This window comes from Mauremys reevesii, linkage group 1 (assembly GCF_016161935.1).
Source record: "Mauremys reevesii isolate NIE-2019 linkage group 1, ASM1616193v1, whole genome shotgun sequence".
NCBI classification, from domain to species: domain Eukaryota; kingdom Metazoa; phylum Chordata; order Testudines; family Geoemydidae; genus Mauremys; species Mauremys reevesii.
In genome coordinates this window covers 266,044,112-266,066,689 of record NC_052623.1, presented here as the reverse complement: position 1 = coordinate 266,066,689, position 22,578 = coordinate 266,044,112, and the positions used below count along the sequence as shown (strand labels likewise).

Sequence of the window (22,578 nt, the reverse complement as noted above, 5' to 3'; positions counted from 1 at the left end):
GTTTATTGTATTAGTTTAGATTCACTTAAAGGTTCAAAGACAGGGAACTTGTCAGGGTAAGGGAAGCAATTGGGTAGAAATTAAAGCATGGTAGGGCTACCACTTTTCTGGGCTTTTTGGGGAAACTGTGCATTGCACAGATGATGCATTGAGTGAATGTACACTGGAAAAAATTGTAGCTATATTCCCATAGCTGCCGCAGTGGTGCAGCCATTTTCATAACATGGTGGTAAAAACGTCTGAGCTGTGTCTATGAATTTAACAGTGGTGTGGTGCGGCTGCACTGCTGCTGACAGTTGCTGAACCATGCCCACTAATTTTTCTTTCTTTGATAAGGTTTCTGAGTTCTGTTTCTGCAAGCTGCAGTACTTCTGTTTCTGCAAGCTGCAGTACTTATATGCAGCTTTGTGTAGGGACTGGACTTCAGTATGTGAAACTGGCTGTGTGGTTAGGGTCCATGGCTGCAGCTCTGCACTGCTAAATGGTGTTGAATGCCCTTCCCTCACCTTCTTCCTAGCTACAGGCGTGCATGATCATGTGGCCCGCAGGGGACACAGGCCAGATATACTAGTGTCAGAACAAATTTGGGATTCAGCCAATGTCTGAATGACCTGTGTTGGCTGGAGGTGCATTAAATTTATCATTGTTTCATTCGCCCTGAAATGGGAGCTGCAGGCACTTTGATAAATGGATTGAAAGATTTGTCCAGTTTCAGCGGAGCTCCCTTCAGTGTCTCTGTATTCTCTGCTGAAAGACTACTATGTAATTTCCTGCAGCAATTACCCCTTGGTGAATCCCTTCCCAACAGAGATCCCTTTGCCTCATCTAGCAACAAGACTGTTTTCCCTTTTGTCCATTGATTTAAGCACACCAATATTACAATAGGCTCTACTACCTCAGGGTGTTATGGGAGGAGGACCCATGTCTGGAATAGCAGGTGGAATTTAAAATCGGGATTACAGTACATTGACAGTGGTGAGCAACCTCCTAGCCTGAGATTATTCCTTGGATTTCTCTGGTGGAGTGATGGGTGCAATAGAAACAGAGCAATAGTCCAGTCTTCTAAGGTCAGAGAGGCTGGAATGTCATGGGCCGTTCTTCCTTTACACCAGGTGACTGAATTCTTCCAGCCATGCCTCTCTCCCTTCCCTGAGGGCATGTAGATGAGCCCTGGCAGAGTGGCTGCAGTGATGATTTTTGAAGTGCTAGGGCCCTCTGGAGGCATGGCAGTGTGGGATTTTTACCCTCTTCGGGATACCTTTTGTCTGGTGGAGTATCTGTTTAATAGACAACCAGTTGGCATCAAATGGCGCCAAAAGCTGCTAAAAAGCCCATTGTCCTAGCACAGAGATCTCTGTGGGATGCCCTGAGCTGAGGGAGGAGTATAATTAACGCCTTGTTTGAAGGTAGCGATGCTAATGATTGGGAGAGAGCAAGTGCTGCAAGCCTGTATTCTCAATTCTCAGTTCCCCATGGCTCCTGTCTGTCTTCTGAGGAGTAGGCAAGAAACATGAATTCCAGTAATTGGGTATCTGGGTAATCTGTTTTGCACAGATCTGTCCTGGAATACAGATCTCTGCCCTCTCTTTTACTAGAGCATAGTAGCAAGGAATACTGCCCTAAGCAGAGGTACTTGGGGCCAGTGCCATGAGGATGCAGTTTATCACGAGAAATATTTCAACAGTTAGGGGACTGGGAGAAGTGGGGTGTGCCAGCCAAGCACACTGGCATTTTATAGGGGTGTTAGGACCAATGCCACCCGCACTGGAATGCTGGGAGCACTCAGGAAAAGTCAGAAAGAGAATTCTATTCTATAATTTGGGCCTGAGGAGGAGATGCAGACCAGTCAGGCCCCGAAGGTACACCTTACATGGCTTAGTTAGGGCATCCTGTGATATTTCAAGGGTGTGTAGGCCCTGAGCCTGAAATATGGCCCCTTCATTCTACCCAGTATCCACAAAGCTGCCAAAGCAAACTTAAAAAATGAGAATCTGTGCTCTCAGGGGAGGAGTGTTCCTTTCAGTATAAAATACAATAGAGGACTTGTTTGGGTGGTAGTGTAGTGACACTGAATGGGATACTTAGCTGGGCTGGATGGGACACCTGTTTGCTCTTCTTAGACTGGATTGCTGTTCCATCATTTGTAGCATATTAAATCCATTTTCTCCTTTCCCCTTCTCCAGGGTAACCAGGAGCCAACAGCCACTCCTGATGCAATGGTCCAGCCATTCACCACAATCCCGTTCCCACCACCCCCACAGAATGGGATCCCCACAGAGTATGGGGTGCCACACACTCAGGACTATGCAGGCCAGACCAGCGAGCACAATCTGACACTCTACGGAAGTACGCAGGCGCATGGAGAGCAGAGCACGAATACGCCCAGCACGCAGAATGGATCTCTTACGGTATGCACGGCTAATTGCAGAGTGGGAAAACCAATACAGTGCCATACATACAGTGCTTTTCCTGAAACTGTTTTAGGTTAGATTACCTGATAGCGCAATTCCTTCCCTAATGTCTCATAAGCAATGTTGCTCTTGTATCAGAGATGGGCTGCTTGTACCCCAAAAGTGAGAGAATTATGAAAGCCCCGTGGCTTTCACATCCCAGTGCAATGCTCCTTCCTTCCCCCTCAGATTTACTCACTTGATAAATTTGTGTTTGTGAAGAGAGAAATATACCCTCTGTTACAACAAGGAGTAACAATAGTTTGTGGTGGCTTTCTTAAACGTTGTGACTGAAGTGTAGCCTAGAACAGCCATTTAAGGATGTCCAGCCTTTACAAAGGTGTTAACTACTTTGAGTTAACTGGCAATCAAATAAAAAAAAAAGAGTGAAAACAAGCCCTAAAAGGCTGAAATTATAGATAGGATTAGAATTAGTAGATACAGGTGAATTATCCCAGTTGAGGGAGGTGGTAGAGTGGGGAGACGTTTTGGCTTTTTGAAGATGTCCATGTGCATGGAGGGTGCAGGGGGGCAGACCTAGGCAGACCTTGGCTACTATGCAGCCATTTACTAAACAAAGACTTTCGCCTTGTTCATTTTCATCTTCCCATAGCCTGGAACTGGACACCATGCTGGCAGATTATCCCAGGGAAAGCTTTATCCACCCCTTAAGCCACTTGTTAAGATTTAACTTTCTAATAAAGAGCCTTATGGTGAGAACTTTCAGTGCAAAGGGATGGATTTAATCTGCTAATGCTTTCAATTTTCCTTGTAGTTAGGTGCTTGGCTGCTAGAGATTATTTTTTTTCCCTATAAGTACGGAGTGAATTTAGTGTCAGTGATTGGAAGGACTGATATAGTGCCAGCTCAAGTGTGTATGGATGCACAGCATGTAGCACCCTTCTCTCTGTGATGGGCCATGGCTGCACTGTTGACAGCACTGGTCTTGACCTTGAGAGATGCTTCGAGCTATGGTGTTCACAAGATGAATGGATTGTCTCTCTCAACTGTACAGAAGGAAAGGGTATAAGCCCAGTAAAGTACGTTGACCATGCTTTCAATTCACTTCAAACACTTTATTAAGCCACAGGGCAATGCAATCCTAGTCGACAGGGGCGGCTCTAGACACCAGCGCGCCAAGCAGGCGCGTGGGGCGGCCCTTTCCCAGGGGGCGGCATTTGGCTCCGGTGGACCTGCCGCAGGTATGACTGCGGCAGGTCCACCGGAGCCCGGGACGAGCGGACCTGCCGCAGGCATGACTGCGGCGGATCCCCTCTTCCCGCGGCTCCGGTTGAGGTCCCGCAGGCATGACTGTGGCAGGTCCGCTCCTCCCTGGCTCCGGTGGACCTGACGCAGGCATACCGGCGGGAGCTCAACCGGAGCCGGGGGAAGAGGGGACCCGCCGCGGGACCGCGGAAGGGCGGCGCAGCGCACCGCGCTGCTTGGGGCAGCCTACTGTCTAGAGCCGCCCCTGCTAGTCGATGACAGATCATGACTGGAAATGGAACCGAAGGCTGATGCAAGGCAAGTGCAGAGCCATATAAGTAACCTTTATGACACTGAGCTGTCCCATGTCCCACCCACCCACTGAACACAACACAGGAACTGGAATTTTAGTTTCCTGCCTGGCAATGCAAAACAATACTAAGCGCTACCAGCTCAAGATGGAGTTGGACGTTGGGAATGCAACCTAGATCTCCTGCATGGCAGTGCAGAGTGCTTCCTGGCTTGTTTGCTTTTTCCATGCGTTTATGTTGTTCCTGTCTTTGTCCAGACATTAAGAATGTTTTTTTAAAATGGAAATGAATAATGTGAGCCTTGACCCTGGACACAAGCTGCTGCCAACCCTCCTGTTCCTCTTCCATATTAGGAACCATCTCCACTGCATTGCGGGGAAGAGCTCTGTGTTTCATCGACTAATACAAGCTCCAGAGAGCCAAAAGAACGAGAATAGGAGTCTGCATATGTGCTCTGGCAGGGTGAGACAGTGGTACTTAGTAGTCTATGAGGAGAGAATAGAAGCTCGTGTGGGAGGGAGTGTGTTGCTGGGTGCCTGCCATGAGGGAGAATTGTTGTCAGGAGTCTGTGGGGGGAGTGTAACTGGGAGAGGTTAAATGATAGGTTGGCTAGCATGTAACTTCGGTACCAACTACTGGGAACGGTAGGCATGTCTGCCCTAACCATTTAACATAGTTAAAGGTGCACAAGTGAACACTGCAAAGTAGAGTGCACAGAACTGGAGCTGGCCAGGAAGGGGTAAAGATAAACACCTTCAAGAAAACACATGAGCACATTAGTGGTGGCAGTTTTTTAACCTGAAAGGATTCCAGCTGGTGGTAAGCCACTGTGTGTTTTTCATGGAAATCCAATGGGAGTGGACAAAGTTGCTGAGGGCTTTCCCAGCCTATGTCTTACATGCTGTGGGCCTTGAATCTTTCTGCACTTATCCCTTTCTATTCCTCTAGTGGAATCCTAGTGTATGAAGCTCTTTTGATTCTGTGGAATATAGGCCTTGGGGTGTATTTGCTTTTAGCTTTATTCTTTGCTCAACACACTGAGGAGTCATGTGGGAACTGAGCAAAGCTCACTGTATTGTGTCGGAAGTAGGAGGCTTAGTTACTCAGGCCAAAGGTGGGTGTTAGAATACAACACACCAGGTAGATGATACTACCTTTCCGAACACACCCATAACTCTCAGGCATTGTCCATCACATATGCTAGTTATTATGTACATACTTGTGTGTGTTTGTTGCGTGTGTGCACTCATCTGTCACACACAGGTTTTCCCTCTTTCTCATCCTGTCTTCTGGCCCAGGGGACTGTACTAACCTAATACTTCATAAAGTTGTCTTAGGGCCTCTAATGCGCTCCTCTTGCTACAGCAGTCAACAAGAGCAGCTGCCCTCACATGTGTGCAAGTGAGATCCCAGACCCAACAGGCCCGCAGATTCCCCTGGACTCTCGGGGGCATTTCAGGAATTCCTTTAACCAGAGAAAAGAGACCTTTCCCTGTTTTTAAGATCAGAGTTTGTGCTGATGTCCATTTGGTGCAGTACTCAGTCAGTTAGCAAAAAGGGGATGGGAGGAAGAGCTTAGAATTCCCGCTTTTCAGCCTGGCAGAGGCTGGGGTCATTGCAGAAATGTTAAACTGAGAAGACAGGGTGTCATTTTTTAATTGGTTTTGGGTGGGTTACATCTGACATAACAAGCCTGTGTGACAGTGTAATGAGTTCATCCAGTTTCTTCTCTTATGAGCTAGTCAGGCTCTGGCACACAAGCCAGACAGGCTGATGTGAGGAGACTGACAGTGGCAAAGTGGGTTAATTAACACAGTCTGGAGGTCTGAGTTCAAATGTCAGCTCTGGTTGCAAATGAAATAAACTGAGTCAAGGTCCACTCCATACTGGCCATTTCTCTACATCAGGGGCAATCAGTTATTTTTTGTCAAAGTCCAAATTTCTTGGTCAGGGTATAGTCAAGGTCCAGACTCCGGGGAGCGGGGGAGGAGTAAATAAAAATACTTTGGGTCCTTTTAAAAGCATCTGGCAGTTCAGGTTTGGCCCGTGGTCCCCCTACTGACTACTCCTGCTCTACATTGTAAAACCAGTGCACATTCTAACATGATTGTGTTGTCAGCCAAGGAGAAACCTGGGACTGGAATAATGTTTATGCTATAAATCAGGATTGAGAAGCACAGAAATGGAACTGTGAATGGAGGAACTTGCACATTAATTGCTCATATTATACTTGAGTTTAATTTGTGGTATTGGCCCCTCACTTATTGAGGATCAGACCTCATGTGCTGGGCTGTTTCCTGCCTGGTACTTGGGGTTATGAGTCTATTTCCAAAGCATCTGGCCTTTCTTCTCACACTGTGCCCAAAGCACAGTTGAGAGAGCTGGATCAAAAATTGACAGGGACATCAGTTCAAACTTGGCTTAACAAAACAACCTGCAGCGGAAGAGTCTGTTTCCCTGACTGATACCTTGCATCTCAGTTTGTCAGTGCTATGACTCTTGAGTTTTTATCAGATTACAGAGGTAGACAAAAAACAGCCTGAGGACTCTCAATCTGAGACAGTCCAAGGTGGAAAGACTTATTTAGAGGAATGATTGACCATCTAGTGAACTAAAATGGCTTTCCTGAGAGTAGAAAACAAGAAGATTTCCCTATAAGGTGAATAAAACTGCTGAAAGAAGCCAGTTGAATAGTGGGAAGAAGCTGTGTGTGTGTAGCTCTGTATCTAGAAGTATGGCTGTACAGACATAGACGTATGTAAATTACTTTATATGAAAGTTCCTGATGCAGCTAATAAATGGCAGGTGTTGAGAGCTTGCCTTTCACATTATGTCATGAACCGGTACAATACAAAATATAACTGCAGAGAGCAGTGTCTGAAATAAGTCTGACGTACTGTCACTTGAACACATTTAGTAAATGCAGCACATCCTCCAAAGGAATACAGATGTGCTTTTTTTATTAGAGAATGAAGAATCACATTCACAGTGGGATCCATGTACCTTAGTCCAGTGGTCCCCAACCTTTTTGTGGCCAGTAGCATTTTCATGTTTTCAGAAGAGTGTGGCGGGCACCAACAATTTTTCAAGGCTTATTTTGTATTTGTACATTAAATAATACAAAAAAATCATATTTACTATTACATAATATATGAATCCATAAGATAAAAAGGGTAATTTTACATGTAAAAGGTATTAATTAAATTATTAGGCAATTTCTTTCACCTTACCATGTGAATTTGCTCTTTTTTATCTACCTGTAAGAAAAATTAAGTTTTTTCCAAATTAAATATCATAAACAGTTTTCATCTTATTTATTTTAAAAAAGTAAAACATTGTTGAACTGCTGGTCCAAATATATTTATTATTCTTACTTTAACATAGAATGAAGCCTGCAGCCCTGGAGTTCTCTGTCCCCGGTAGGTGCGGGGCTGTGGCGTCTCTCTGGCTTAAGCCGCGTCTCTGGCTTAAGCCGCGGCCCCATGCCTGCCGTGGACCGAGAACACCGGCGCCTGCAGCCCCAGAGTTTGCTGTCCCCAGCAGGGGAAGGGCCACGGCTTCGCGCCAGAGAGAAGCCGCCGCCCGGCGCCTGCCGGGGACAGAGAACACTGGCGCCTGCAGCCTGCAGCCCCGGAGAAGCCGGAGAGAAGCCGCAACCCCACGCCTGCCAGGGACAGAGAACACCGGCGCCCGCAGCCTGCAGCCCCAGAGTTCTCTGTCCCCGGCAGGCGCAGGGCCGCAGCTTCTCTCCCCTGCTGGTCACTAGGCGGGCGCACATAAATGCCCCGGCGGGCGCCATGGCGCCCACGGGCACTGCGTTGGGGACCACTGCCTTAGTCAATGTGACTGGTGAGATAGGGACTAGACTTTCAGATTTCTGGGTGTACTATATGCATCTAAACATAGGTTTTTGAATGTGCAAGGTTTTCCTAGGACAGGGTGTTCCCAAACTATTTTTTTTTTAATAGCATGAACCATGTCTTAACAGAACGATTGTCCCATGGATATCTCCTCTCCCACAAATAATGTAAAATCCCTATGGTAACTACAGCAATTGTGTACCTAGGAAATTTAATATTAAGGAAGTATGTAATGTTTACTTTTAGCTGTCTCTTAATGCAGTTTAACAGGCGAAGGAGGAGCTATCACTGTGTGACCAACTAGCTCTCTGTGGACCACTCCATGGTCCACAGTTTGGAAACCACTGTCTTGGGGTAACTAAATATGAAATTTGGAACTTGAGAGCATGGTCTGACCATGAAGCAGATTAGTTCAGTTTTCCACACTTACAAACCACTGTTTAATGTCTAAGCAGGGCAGCTGTTCACCACCACCTTCTCTGGCTTGTGTGCCAGTTTTAAAAATGAAATTTAGTGCTGTTGAAAGTGCCGATTGGCACTGGAAGTCCTCTCTCTTCAGAACAGGTACAGCATGAGCAATGACAATTCAAGTTCCCACACCCACTGCCCATGACAGAGTACTTCAACCTTAACTTGGAGGAACAACCTGTAGGAGTGAGGGGGATTCAGTGTCCATGGCCCTTTAAGTCCTTAACCTGCACCTCTATTTAAACTGCTTCCTAGGGTGTCTGTGATGATGGTAGCTTTTGTGATGTGAACATTTACCTATTGGAAACTAGACTGAGACCCCTCCATCTCTTCCCCCCCCCCCCCAAAAAAAAAACAACCCCTCAACTAGCAACCTTCCATTTCTATAGGCACATAGCCATCCAGTAGTAGTGAATCTCAGTCACTACCTTCAGTCATTCTATAAGCTGGGCTGCTAACCAGTTTCCTGATCTGGGGCCCAACTATAACTAATGGACTCAAAAAAATGCTATAGCTCAACCCCAAAGCTCATAAGCCAATCTAGTTCCCCTCTGAATACAGGCATGAATAGTTTACATTTTTCTGCCCGTTTTGTAAATAAACTGTACCCGCAGTCTACCCTTGTTCTTGGGCTACACAAGATTCTGGATCTACTATTTCCAAACATTTTAATTTTCCATAACTTGCATCTGAAAAAGCAAGTGAAGGAGAGAAACAAACTGTACTTTGTATTTATAGTCTCTGTGCTGGCGGATCTCTTTGCTGTTGTCAGTCTCCCTTTGTCTATTCACCTTATGTCTGCACACCCAGGCAGATAAATATTCACTGTTGGCTCAAGCAGTATAGATCCCCTGCTTCTCTGAAATCTTAACTGAGACCCTAACGTGGGCATGCAGATCTGTGGAACTGGCTGCTTCAGAACAGTTAGGGATCATAAGCATAGTGCCAGGTAACATTACCATCAATGTACGCAGTGTTGTACCACCTGTGGTGGTCCCAGAATATTAGAGGGACGAGATAAATGAGGGAATATTTTTTTATTGGACCAACTTTTGTTGGTGAGAGAGACCAGCTTTCAAGCTTACACAAAGCTCAGACCTGAAGAAGAATAAAAAAAAGGGTCACCACCTTCTCTCTCTAATTACCATCAATGTAAATTACACAGACTAATGTGAGAGTGCAGGATGGGACTAAAAGCATTTTAAAATCCAGAATCTCTGCCACAGCAAAGTCTCCTTATTATTGCCTCCTTGCTGGCAGTTGAGATTTAAGGAACACGAAGAGATTCTGCACCCCACTGTGCTGAACTGACAACAGGTTGTAGTAGGTATCTCGGACTTGCGGAGGGAGAAGTCCAGTTCCCCACTCTCAGATGTTGCTGTCAGGCCAGAATGAAGTAACTGAGAGTTAGTGTGAGGAGGAGAGATTTGGTTTGTGAAGTGTGTGGTTTTTATTATGTGACTCAGGGCAACTTTCTCCCACCAGTCTCCATAAAATGCTGCCTCTAAACAAGCTCCAGGACTTTCCCTTTCATCTCCTGATGAATTAAGGCAAGGAATGACCAAAAACAAGACCTTAGGAAGCCATTTCTTCTGTTTGTATTTGCAGCTGAATATATGGCAATACACAAACGTATCAAGCCAGTCTCATGCTGGCTGAAAGATTGAACCTCGCTTTAGAGTCACAGACATTAGAAATGGGAAAGAACCATTAGACCGCTGAACCCATCCCCTTGCAAGTGCAGTTTATAGCTTTCAGAGAGGGAACATATCTGACATTAGCAGGAAACTGTTGAATTCATGTAGAAGAATGTACCCTTCCGCATTGGTGTTACCTGGCTCTGAGCTTGGGAGTCTTATCGTAGTCAAGGTGAGGTTTGACAGAAGACCTCTTGTCTTGCCTGTTCGAAGCCTTATCTCATTGTACAAAGCTAGCATGCTGTAAAATATTGTCTCTTGTATGGCAGCAGCACGCTGCCATTTGCAGGCACAGCTGTGAGGGATTTTTGAACAGGCCGCTGTGTGACATAGTACAGGCTTAGTAAGACACGAGTTCCTGCCTCTAACAGTGTTTACATTCTCCTTGGTCCACTAGTTCACAGCCTCCTGGTTTCCATGCCTATTGAAGCAACAGACCTATTCCTTGGCAGATTACATCAGAAACTGTTCAGAGTCCTTAAACTTGTGCTGACATACCTCACTTCAGAGTCTACACTTGTCATGCTTGGGAGGGATGGACAGAGGGTGCATACCTATCTGGTGGGACATGTGTCTACTCGCAACTTTTACCATCTGTTGCAGGAAGCCCAGAGCTTGGAAATTTGCATTAGTGGGACTCCAGAGTATGCAAAAAACCTGACTGAAGAGAGATTCTCTTCAAAACTCAGTAGCACTGGGGGAGTTAATGATTTCTGGGGGTTGTTTTGGAACACTAATTTCTAGGCACTGTTTGCACTGGTGATGGATGAGCCGCCATGTGTTCTGTCCTTTTCCTTGGACAGATTTGCCTCCGGGAGCAGAGGATTCTGATGGAGTCATAAAAATAAAACTGCCAAATAGCATGGTGTGATTTAATCACAAGCTGACTGCATTGATTCTTCCCCTAGGGTGCACCACGCGTGTGTTTGGAGATGCATTTTGTCACGGGGTGAGGGGAGGGGAAAGCATCTGGAAGTGGTATATTTTAGATATGGTATCTGTCAGGATGTTGTCTGTGTCTGATATTTGGGGGTGGGTAAACCATGGCTGATTGTAAATGGTGTCCTCTGTCCAGTGGGTGGTGGGCTCATATCGCTCTGCTGTCCCCTTCACTGCAACTTGTGAATAGAGATGCTCGCATAGCCATGCCATTCCACTTTCCCTCTCACCGCTAGTTTATACCAAATGGATCACATTCATTTGTACTGCCTGCATCGCTTAAGTGAAGTGAAATGGAAAGCTGCCGTTGCTTTGATCAGCATGCCGAGGCCACAGTGTTCACTGTTAACATGCTATTGTTGGTCCTGTATAACTCGTGTGTGTGTCCGAGAGAGGCTTCTGGCTGAGAGAATTTCAGTGCTACTGTTGCCCATTTTGTATAGCAATGGAGAGATGCCCCTTTTCAGGTCTTTGGGGCTATGTCTATACAGCAAAGAAGCAGCCACGGTTGGCCCATACCAGCCAACTGGGGCTGCAGGGCTGTTTCATTGCTGTGTAGGCTTCTGGGCCCAGGCTCTGGGACCCTCCCACCTTTCAGGGTCCTAGAGCCTGGGCTCCAGCCCAAGCCTGGAAGTCTACACAGCAATGAAAGAGCCCCATATCCCGAGCCCCGTGAACCCAAGTCGGCTGGCACAGGCCAGCCAGGGGTTTTTCTTTGCTGTGTAGACATATCCTGGGAGGCTCCCAAGTCTTTGCACAATGTTCAGGACACACTGGGTAAGTCCAGTCAGTGGTGGAGGAGCCCAGTCTTTGGTTAAGTCCCCGGGAAGTATTTCTTTGCACATTTGATAGACAAAATGGATGTCCAGCAGCAGTAAAACACTTGATTGTTTTAAGCTGTTAGGACCTGGATATGTCTTTGCAAGTGTCTAAAACAGGCTGAATCTAGTCTTTGCTAGCCCTTTGAGTTCCCACACAATAGGTTTTCACTATTGCTGTGGGTGAAGGGGAGAAGTAAGCCCACACCATGTGAGAGAGTGAAGCAGGGCTTAAGAAATTTACTAGACATCCAGCCAAAGCATTAAACCTTCATCTGAGACAAGTGACAAAAGAAGGGGTGAATAGGCGCTCTGGTGATTATCCTGGCATACCATTCACAGCTGCTGGAAAGGGACACAGCAATAAAACTGATCAGATTATTATCAATTTCACTGTTCTGCTGGCAAGCATGAGTCAGTGAGTGCATTTTTCATGTCTCAGAATAAGGGATGGGTTTCCCCCGTGCTGGGGTTAACAAAGTCTTGACACAGCTTGTGGAATCTCCTGGAGGAGAGATTCAAATGGAGATTAAATAAATCTGGCTGTTTCAATTTCAGTGTTAAAACCTCCTACCAAGACATCTTAATTTGTGCCTCAATATCATCTATGATGCAAAACAGGTTTAGGGGCAGCATGTACGTTTTGGCTGCAAAGCCAAAAAAGGAGTGTGGCTCTTTGAGTTTTGGTGGACCTAAAAATGGCTATATTTGTTTATTTAATTTCTTGAAGTAGATTTAAAATGAACTAAAATAAATTAAACATAAGAATGCATAGCCATTGCCTGTGGGCTGAACCATGTTAGTATAAGTCATATTTGGAGGTGGTACTTCTCTGAATGGAACACAGCAGAACAGATGCAGTTTTGCCTGGGGGTGCATTGCTGACAGTCTGTTGGAGAGCTGCACCTCAGTCGTGGGATTTTGATTATTGCATCAACATGCTGCTATAATAGATTAGAATAATAATACTTGCCAGCATGGGGACAAAAAAGAAGACCCACCTCTTCACTGTAGCTTTCCCATGGTAACAAGGGGGAAGAAAAGCCAAGGGAAAGAGAGGAGAAACTACTTTTAAAAAAAGAAACCTACTAAGATAAAAGATTATATTGTGGGAGGAGGGGAGAGAAAGACAGCTAAGATCCTCTTACTATTTGCTCATGTAAAGGAGGGAGAAATAAAAGATCAGTTGGTTGCTCGGTTTATCAAACTTACTGTGTCACAGTTACAAGTGTAGTGTAAATCCATAGGCAGAGACAACCTCATAAGGGTTGGCTGGAATTGGTATGATTTCTCTTCACTTCTCGTTTTGTCACTGTTTGATTTCAGCAGACAGAAGGAGGGGCACAGACAGATGGACAGCAGTCACAGACACAAAGCAGTGAGAATACCGAGAGCAAGTCCACTCCAAAGCGGCTTCATGTCTCTAACATTCCCTTCCGCTTCCGAGATCCAGATCTCCGACAGATGTTTGGGGTAAGTTACCGAAGCCCTTAAGGAACAATAGACTCTACTTCGCTACAAGTACAGTACACGGTGACACTGATGGTGTGTCCACGATAGGAAAAAAGGTGTTTTTACTATGTGTGTATTAATGTGGTAAAATCCCAGTGTGAACAGGGCAATTTGTATTTTTCACATGTTAGCAGAGCGAGGTAAGCACTAGGTAGGGTTTACCTCTACTTGCTATCACTTGCCCTTTCTGCACTAAGATTTTATCATGTGTTAGCAAACAATTGATAAAATTCTGCCTTGTTGCCTAGTGAAAATAAGACTTCATAGCTAAGGTTGATTTAGTGTTTCCATTCTAAAGCGTTGTTTTTCAATTGCTTACAAACTTTCTGAAACATTTAAGGCCCTCCTTATGCTCAACTTCTGGGATCTTATGAAGAGATTCCTGTGAAGAAATTGGCCAAATAATATTTGAGGAGTCACTGGGGTGGGGACAGTATTTTAAAAAGTATATAACATACACATTGTGTGTAGTTTGACTGTATCTTTTAGCCTGCTCCCCTCTCCACCCAGCCTTCGTACATTACCTACTTCTTAGATTGTAAGCTCTTTGAGGCAGAGACTGTCTTCATATGTATGGCCAGGGACTAGTCCACCATGGGCACACACAAATTCAAAGGATGATACAAGGATTTGCAAGAGCTGTGCTTCAAGTGAAGGGTCTATACAATCCACAGGAACCTTTGGCTTGTTGGCTGCTCATCCTGTGTGGCTGACAGTGTACTAGTGTTGTCTGCAAATAGTTCCATGTAATTAAGCTTTTTGTTTTTCTTTTAACAAAATCTAGGGAATTCTATTTAATAAAACAAAACAAAACTTTGTTGCATACTAAGGCTGCAGACTGAAGAACTCAAGTCAGGAAATACAATGTTAAGGTTGTTCATGCAACTTTGATAGTTGTTCCCTGAAGGTATGTGTTAAATCATTTCTAACTGCACCATTGCCTACTACTGGTTCTGCAGGACTCTTGCTTCAGTCACTGTACAGCTTGAACAGTATTCACTGAATGAGGCAGGTGTCCTATAAAACCATACCTAATTCACATCAGTAAACTATCCCGATGCAAAGGAAAGATCAGAAGAATAGTAAGAGGTCAATTTGGCTCCATCAGGAGTTCTTTAATGACCTGAAAATCAAAAATGAATTCTACAAAAAGTGGAAATAATGACAAATTGCTAAGGAGAAGCATAAAAGAATGGCACAAGCATGTCGGCACAAAACAGAGAGGCTAAGGCACTTAGCCTTTGAGTTACACCCAGCAAGGGACATAAAAGGCAACAAGGAGAAGTTTTTTGAACACATTATGAGCAAGAGAAAGACAAAGAAAAGTGTAGGTCCACTACTTAGTGGGGAAGTAACACTAACAACTGATGACATCAAGAAAGCTGAGGTATTTAATGCCTAATTTGCTTCAGTTGTCACTAAAACAATAATGGTGATCCAATAGTCAACACAATTAATATTAACAAGGGGGAAGGAGAAGGAATGCTACCCAAAATAGGAAAAGAACAAATTGAAGACTAGTTAGATATGTTCGATTTATTCAAGTTGGAAGGTCCTGCTGAAATTGATCCTAGGATACTTAAGGAACTAGATGAAGTAATCTTGGAACTATTAACAATTATCTTTGAGAACTCTTGGAGGACAGGTGAAGTCCCAGAAGACTGGAGAAGGGCAAATATAGCCCCTCTTTTTAAAAAGGGGAACAAAGAGGACGCAAGGTCTTATAGACCAGTCAACCTAACTTTGATACCTGGAAAAATAATACTGGAAACAAATTATTAATCAATTTGTAAGCATCTGGAGGATAATAGGGTGGTTCTTCAAGTGGATGTGGCCTTGTATTCCACGTAGGCGTGTGCATGCTCAGTGCACTGAAGCCGGAGAACTTTGCCTAGCAGTACCTGCAGGGGCGGTGCTTGTGCCCTGTGGCTTTAGTGTCTACCCTGGCTATATAAGGGTGGCACTGCCCCAACCCACCTCAGTTCCTTCTCCCCACCCGTGGCTAGAGTCAGAGCTATGTGTGGTGTTTCACCTTATGTTTTCAGTGTCAGTTTTTCTGAGTTTTTCCTCTAGAATAGTAGTTAATAGTCCCTTAGTAGTAAAGCATTAGATTAGTTGGTTTCCCTGTGTGTTGCCCTCACCAGGTTCAAGCATTGTCCATCATGTGGGAGGCCCCTCCTTAATAGTGATCCCCATATGAGGTGCTTGTTGTATCTCAGTGAGGGATACATTGAGGAATTGTTCTCCATCTGTAAATCATTCAAAAAGAAGATTCAGGTATCAAGAAACTTACAGCCAAAGCAACACCTTCTGGAGTAGACCATCAGGTCACTTCAGCACCAAGGCCCTCGTCTTATCAGTGGTTGCCTTCAGAACCAGCAAGCAATGCTGTTCCATGTTCGGACTCTGGTGTTTCATCCAAGAGAAAGAGGAGTTGTTGTTCCTGCAGTACAGCGAGAAAGACATCCTAGAAGACTAATCGGAACCATTTCAGGCTCGGGAGACTGTTCTGCTTCTTCTAAGAGGAGTGATGACCAACATCACACTCCTTCCAGCATGTGGGGTGGAGCAGGTTGTCTAACTAGTCCCTGGTACTGCACCGAGATTAGCGAGAGCTGGTCCAATTGACTCCCTGGTTCCAACCATGGAGCATCTGTTGAATCTGGTACTGACGATGCTGGCACCAGTGTTAACTGTCTCCGCACCAGTGGCATATCGGCAGGCATCAGACCTGCTTTGCTGCTCAGTCCCTGACTCTTCACTACTTCAGGAGTTTTCCAGTACCATAGCTTCTACTACTTTGTTCTCTATTACGTCTTTGGCACCTTCTGGCTATGTTGCAAAGCTGCTGGGTTCGTTAGCACGGCAACATGCCCTGCCCATGTCCCAAACTATGGAGTTGAGGCTGATGCTTGGCCCAACATCAAAGGCCCCCTCGATGCTGGTGTGTCCTTTGGCACCGTCATTGCACTTTTAGGGGGTCCCATTGTTGAGTTTGGTACCACTCTGGGTGCCTCTCCCAGTACTGAGTTGGAGTGTGTCTCGCTCACTACCATCGATTCCCCATTCCTCTTCAGCAGTGATGCTGGCCTCCGTGTTGGGCTTCGGATGAGTCCAATCATTTGTTCACCCTGTTGGGGCTAGCTCCTCTGTTCTCACTGCAGAATCTTTGGGACTCCTCGAGATCCAGATTGGGGTTGTCCTCCTCTTTGTTGTTGTCTGATAGAACGTCAGATATGTGAGGTCACCCTAGCAACCATTCTCTCTGTGTTAAATCACAGTGATTGGCTTGCTGCCCTGGACCTTCAGGATGTTTATTTCCATCTAGCAATTCTTCTGAGCCACAGGAGGTTTCTCAGGTTTGTCATGGTAGACCAGCACTATCAGTACACCATGCTTCCTTTCATCTGTCCTCTGCTTCCTGGGTTTTAACCAAGTGCACAATTGTGGTGAGAAGTACCTCTGGAAGAGGGTAATTTATAGCTCCTTGTATCTGTACGCTTTGGTACTGAGGGGCAAGTCCAGAGACAAAATCCTCTCACCTTCAGTTCACGCTACGCTTACTCGGTCATCTAGGTCTCATCCAAAACAGTGGGAAGTAAACATTGGTTCAGACTTACAAGAATTGAGTTTTGTGGGGCCCCACTAGACTCTGAGTTTGAGACAGTTTCTGCCAACCAACTGGTTCCACATGATTCACCATCTTTGTCTGGAACTGCAGTCTCAATCCTCAACCACAGCTTGAGTATGCCTGAGGTTTCTAGGCCATATGCTGCATGCACATAGGTAGTCCAATATGCCAGGTAGTGCCCTCGTCCTTTTCATATGTGGCTGAAGTTGGTGTATCATTCAAACTGTCATCCCTTGGACAGACTAGTTCAACGTCCTCTGCCAATCCTGGACTCTTTCCAGTGGTGTATGGCAAGGGTTCTCAACCTTTTTCTTTCTAAGGCCCTCCAACATGCTGTAAAAACTCCACGGCCTACCTGTGCCACAATAACTGGTTTTCTGCATATAAAAGCCAGGGCCAGCATTAGGGGGTATCAAGCAGGGCAACTGCCTGGGGTCTTATGCTACAGGGGCCCCCGTGAAGCTAAGTTACTCAGGCTTTGACTTCAGCCCCAGGTGGTGGGGCTCAGGGCCCTGGACTTCACCGCCATGCGGTGGGGCTTTGGCTTTCTGCCCTGGGCCCCAATGAGTCTAATGCTGGCCCTGCTTGGATGACCCTTTGGGCGTTCCTTTCTCTCTGTCCTCACCGACCAGGCTTCTTGTCATTGTTGCCTCCTTAATAGATTGGGGAACACATCTGGGGTCACTGAAAGTTCAAGGACTGTGGTCAGAGGAGGAAGCTTCTCTGCATATCAGTGTCCTAGAGCTTCATGCTATCTACAGTGGCTGTCAGGTACTTCAGGATCACATCAGGGACTTGGCAGTGCACATCCTTACCAATAATACCACCACAATGTATTACTGTATGTGAACAGACATGGGGGAGCACACTCCAACGTGATGTGTCAAGAGGCGATCAGGCTCTGGCAGTTTTGCATCAGGGAAAACATTACCCCTGTGGCTGATCGCTTATGTGGGATCCAGAATCACGTGATGGATCATTTCAACAGAAATTTCTCCCTGAATCACAAATAGTCCCTGAAGCCCAGAGTTTTATGGTCAATCTTTGTTTTGGGGCATCCCAGCTGTCAACCTGTTTGCAATGGAAGACAAGAAGAAATGCCAGCTGTTTTGCTTCTGAAGGGGTCTCTGTCCAGGCTTCTTGACCTTTCTGCCTGGGTTGGGAATTGTCATCCCTGTATGGTTTTCCTTCAAATTCCAATCATCCCGCAGGTCATTCTTAAACTGAAATTGGACTCTGCCAAGCTTATTTTTATTGCTCCAGCAGGGCCAAGACAGTGTTGTTTCTCCAACCTCCTCGCATTATTGTTATGGCTTCCCATATCCTTTCCTCTTCATCTTGATCTCCTGACTCAGCATCACCGGCAGGTTTTGCATCCAGCACTCATCTCATCTCACAGCATGGATGTTGCAACTAGATAAGAAGGAGTAAGGACGTTCGGAGATGGTCCAGCAAGTTTTGCTCAATAGTAGAAAGCCCTCCACCAATGTGGGTGAAAGTGGATCTCAATGTGGTTGTTAGCCTGAGGAGTTCAATCAATGATGGCTTGAATCCAGGACCTGTTGTTACACCTTCAGTCTTCTGGTCTTGCACATAGTTCTTTGAGAGTGCATCTGGTGGCAATTTCAGCATGCCATCCATCCATTCATCCTTTGGAAGTTGGTATTTTCAAATTCCATGGTGTTGAGGTTCTTGAAAAAGTGTCACTCATCTCCACCCACCAGATAAAGAACTGATTCCTTTGTGGGATCTTAATGCTTTCTTAGTTGCTCTTTTGGGACTTCCATTTGAGCCTCTGGCAACTTCTTTCTCCCTTCTACGTCAGAAAATCACTTTCCTTGTAGTGATAACATCTGCAAGGAGAGAGTTGCAAGCTTTGATGGCAGAGCCTGCTTACATGCAATTTTCCAAAGATAAAGTGACCTGTGATTGCACCCTAAGTTTTTTCCTAATGTGATTTCTCAGTCTGATTTGAACCAAGTTATAGATCTGCTAGTGTTCTTCCCTAAGCTGCATTCAACCCCAGAGGAGCAGCGTCGTCACAGATTGGAAGTCAGGATAGGATTAAATTTGTCCATTCTTCATCTCATCTGTTTGCTTCAGATGCGGTCTGAATGAAGGGACATGCAGTCTCTTGACAATCTCCAGATGGTACTTCCTATGTCATGCCAGCATACGAAATAGCTCAGACTATGCATCCTAAAAAGGTGCAAGCTCGTTCCACAAGGGGCCAAGCAACGTTGATGGCATTTCTAAGTGACATTCCTATAGTGGACATTTACAGGGCTGCCACTTGGTTCTCTATACGTACTCTTACAACCCATTACACCATTTTAACTGCATCTAGATCAGATGCAAATTTTGGGAAGGCATTCCTGGAGTCCTTGTTAAACAGATTCTGAACTCCATCTCCCACGAGTACTGCTTGTGAGTCACCTGCCTGGAAATATATGGCTGCATCTATTCGAAGAATTAAAAATGGTTACTTACCTGCACTGTAGCTGATGTTCATTGAGATGTGATGCAGACCTGTACTCTACAACCCACCCTCAGCATCAGAGTCTGTACTCTTGATGTTTGGTGTGAAAGAACCGAGGGGGATTGGGGAAGCACCGCCTTTATTTAGCCGGGAGAGGAGCTAGGGCCACAGGGTGTGAGCGCCACCCCTACGAGTACTGCTAGGAAAGGTTCTTTGGCTTTGGTGTGCTGGGCGCACACACACCTACATGGAATGCATGTCTGCATCAAATCACAAAGAACAACAGATACAGTACAGGGTGAGTAACTGCTTTTTATGAGGAATAGTCAGCATGGATTTGTCTAGAACAAATCATGCCAAACCAACCCAATTTTCTTCTTTGATGGGGTTACTGGTGTAGTGGATAGGGAGAATCAGCAGATGTGCTATATCTTGATTTTAGTAAGGCTTTTGACATAGTCCTGCATGGCATTCTCATAGGCAAACTAGGGAAATGTGGTCTAGATGAAATTACTATAAGGTGAGTGGACAATTGGTTGAAAGATCATACTTAGTAATAATCAGTGGTTCGCTGTGAAACTGGGAGGGCATATCTAATGGGGTCCCACAGGGGTCAGTCCAGGGTCAGGAACTCATCAATATTTTCATTAATGGCTTGGATAATGGAGTGGAGTGTTTGCTTATAAAATTTGCAGAGGACACCAAGCTGGGAGGGTTTTCAAGCCCTTTGGAGGAGAGGATTAGAATTCAAAAGGACCCTGGCAATTTGAAGAATTGGTCAGAATTCAACAATATGAAATTCAATAAAGACAGGTGCAAATTACTTCATTTAGGAAGGAACAATCTGCACAACTACAAAATGGAGACTAACTGGCTAGGTGATGGTACTGCTGAAAAGGATCTGGGGGTTACAGTAGATCACAAATTGAATTAGTCATCAATGTGATGCACTTGCCAAAAAAAGCGTAGCTGAAGTCGACGTACTTAGAGCTACTTACCGCCGTGTCTTCACTGCGGTAGGTTGGCTGCTGATGCTCCCCCGTTGACTCCGCCTACACTTCTCGCTCCGGTGGAGTTCCGGAGTCAACGGGAGAGCGCTCAATCGAACCCCACTGGATCGATCGCTCTGGAGGTAAGTGTAGATATGCCCTTAGTCTTGAGAAAAGAAGACAGAGGGGAGGGGCCTGATAACAGTCTTCAAATATGTTAAAGGCTGCTAGAAAAGGGATTGTGATCAATTGTTCTCCATGTCCACAGAAGGTAGGACAAGAAGTAATGGGCTTAAACATCAGTAAGGGAGATTTAGGTTAGATATTAGGAAAAACTTTCTAACTAGAAGGACAGTTAAGTTCTGGAGCAAGCTTACAGGGGAGGTTGTGGAATCCCCATCACTAGGTTTTTTTAAAAAGGCTGGACAAATACTTGTCAGGGATGGTTTAAGTTTACTTTCCCCTGCCACAGTGCAGGGGACTGGACTGATGATTTCTCAAGGTCCCTTCCAGTCCTGCATTTCTATGATTCTGGTTTGTGTCTCATTAGCAATTACAATACTGTTAATCTCTGAAATTCATGGATTTTTAATTAACAGTGGTTTAAATGAGAGCAGAAGTGGGCTCTCAGTTCACATGTTGGCCAGTGTGAAGTGAATGAAATGTGCAATAATATTAAAACAACCAGCACTGGTCTCCAACTCTGCTGACCAGTAGGAGCTGGGAGTGCTGTGCACTGTGGAAGATCAGGGTAAGTCCTGTTCTTTTGCACCAGGGTGGGAGTAGGCACTGAGAGAGACCTCGTTTTGAGTTCCAGGCAGTTAATGTAGATTGCAGCACAATCCACTGCTATGCAGATGACTTGGGTTTATTTCTAGTGTGACACACACACACACACACACAGCCCTGGCAGCCTGGGGATTCAGGAGCCTCTATCCGTTGAGTCAGCTATTCAGGCTCATCACCATTGTGTCTGAGCACCTAACATTATCATCTGCATTTTACTAATGGGGAAACTGAGGCACATTGAATAACCACACTTCTGTTTTATGAGGTTTCTTCCAGAAAGCACATTGTAACTGCTGGGTACTTACAGTAGGGATTTCCTATCCTTCACTGAGGCCCAGGTAATGCCATGTTATGTTACATGGAGGAAAAACAAATGTTTTACTTGTTAATTTTCATTCTCCACCAAGTGATTTGGTGCTTTAAAGTGACTTGACTTAGATCAGCAGTAACAACAGCTAGAGAGCCAGCTCAGTGGCATGGATTTAAGGGGAGAATTGTGACTAGTAAATCTCAGTGCCAGTGTGCTCAGCATATCTGTATGTCCAGCGAGAAAGGTATGAGCTTTTCAGGAGTGGTCTATCAGAACTGTATCTTCTGAGCACAAATTCAGTTACATGCCATTTTTCAGCACTGAGAAACTTCAGCTTTGACAGAGAAACAATCAATGACGCCTCTCTGCTCCCTTTTACCCTGTCAGTGCTGCTTCTCTTAACACATTCACAGCCTGGAGCAGTAATATGGGGCTTCCTGAGCACCCCCTCACTCCCACTCTTAACAGGAAGCGGGAGGCTTTTCCTTAGGTGACTCATATTGAAACAAACCTTCTGTCTCCTTCAGGGGACTCATGGTTGTTTGAGTTTTCAGCTGTGGGTGATTGCAAGCCTCCTTCTCCTCCCTACCCCTTTTGTGTGTCAGGTCTGATCTCCTCAACATAATCTCTGAGAGACTCAAAGCCCTTGCCTCGAGTGGTTTTCCAAAAATACTGTGCAAAGGGTGAAATCGGGTAGACAGCAATGAAAGGGGGGAAGGAGTGAAAGTGATGGTGGGGAAGAAGTCCCTCAAGGATAGAATGGCAACCCAGAGGTCAGCTCTGTCCCCAAGCATGAAGCATCAGCTAATGTTTTTGTGCAGTCTGGAGCAGACATAGAAATGAACCTCAGTGATGTCGTGTGGGTGGGGAAAAAGATTTAACCCTTTCCAAACCACTGTAATTAATGAAAGCTAGGGATCTAAGGATTTCCTGTCAGAGTCAGCCTTTACAGCATCTCATTGTAAAGTGCCTGCATGTACTAGAAATGGAGAGCCCAGCCCCCTTGTGATATCTGAACACATTTTTAGCAACTCTAATGGGGTTTCCATTCGAGCCCTCACTTCCTGCCTGCTGTCCCTCCTGTCTCAGAAAACTGCATTCTTGATAGTCATTACCTTT

The 22,578-nt window shown here is 45.4% G+C and overlaps 1 protein-coding gene across 9 annotated transcripts in view; it reads left to right on the top strand.

The window, feature by feature from the left end:
- RBFOX2 (RNA binding fox-1 homolog 2) overlaps positions 1-22,578 on the top strand; it is a 251,899-nt gene that overhangs the window by 179,880 nt on the left and 49,441 nt on the right. For 7 of the 9 annotated variants that reach the window (XM_039486737.1, XM_039486767.1, XM_039486760.1 and 4 more), the window contains 2 exons: positions 2,184-2,408; positions 13,076-13,222. In XM_039486737.1, coding sequence (XP_039342671.1) covers positions 2,184-2,408; positions 13,076-13,222 — 372 coding nt within the window. The remainder of the gene's footprint in view (positions 1-2,183; positions 2,409-13,075; positions 13,223-22,578) is intronic. The other 2 variants (XM_039486751.1, XM_039486794.1) reach the window with 1 other exon arrangement.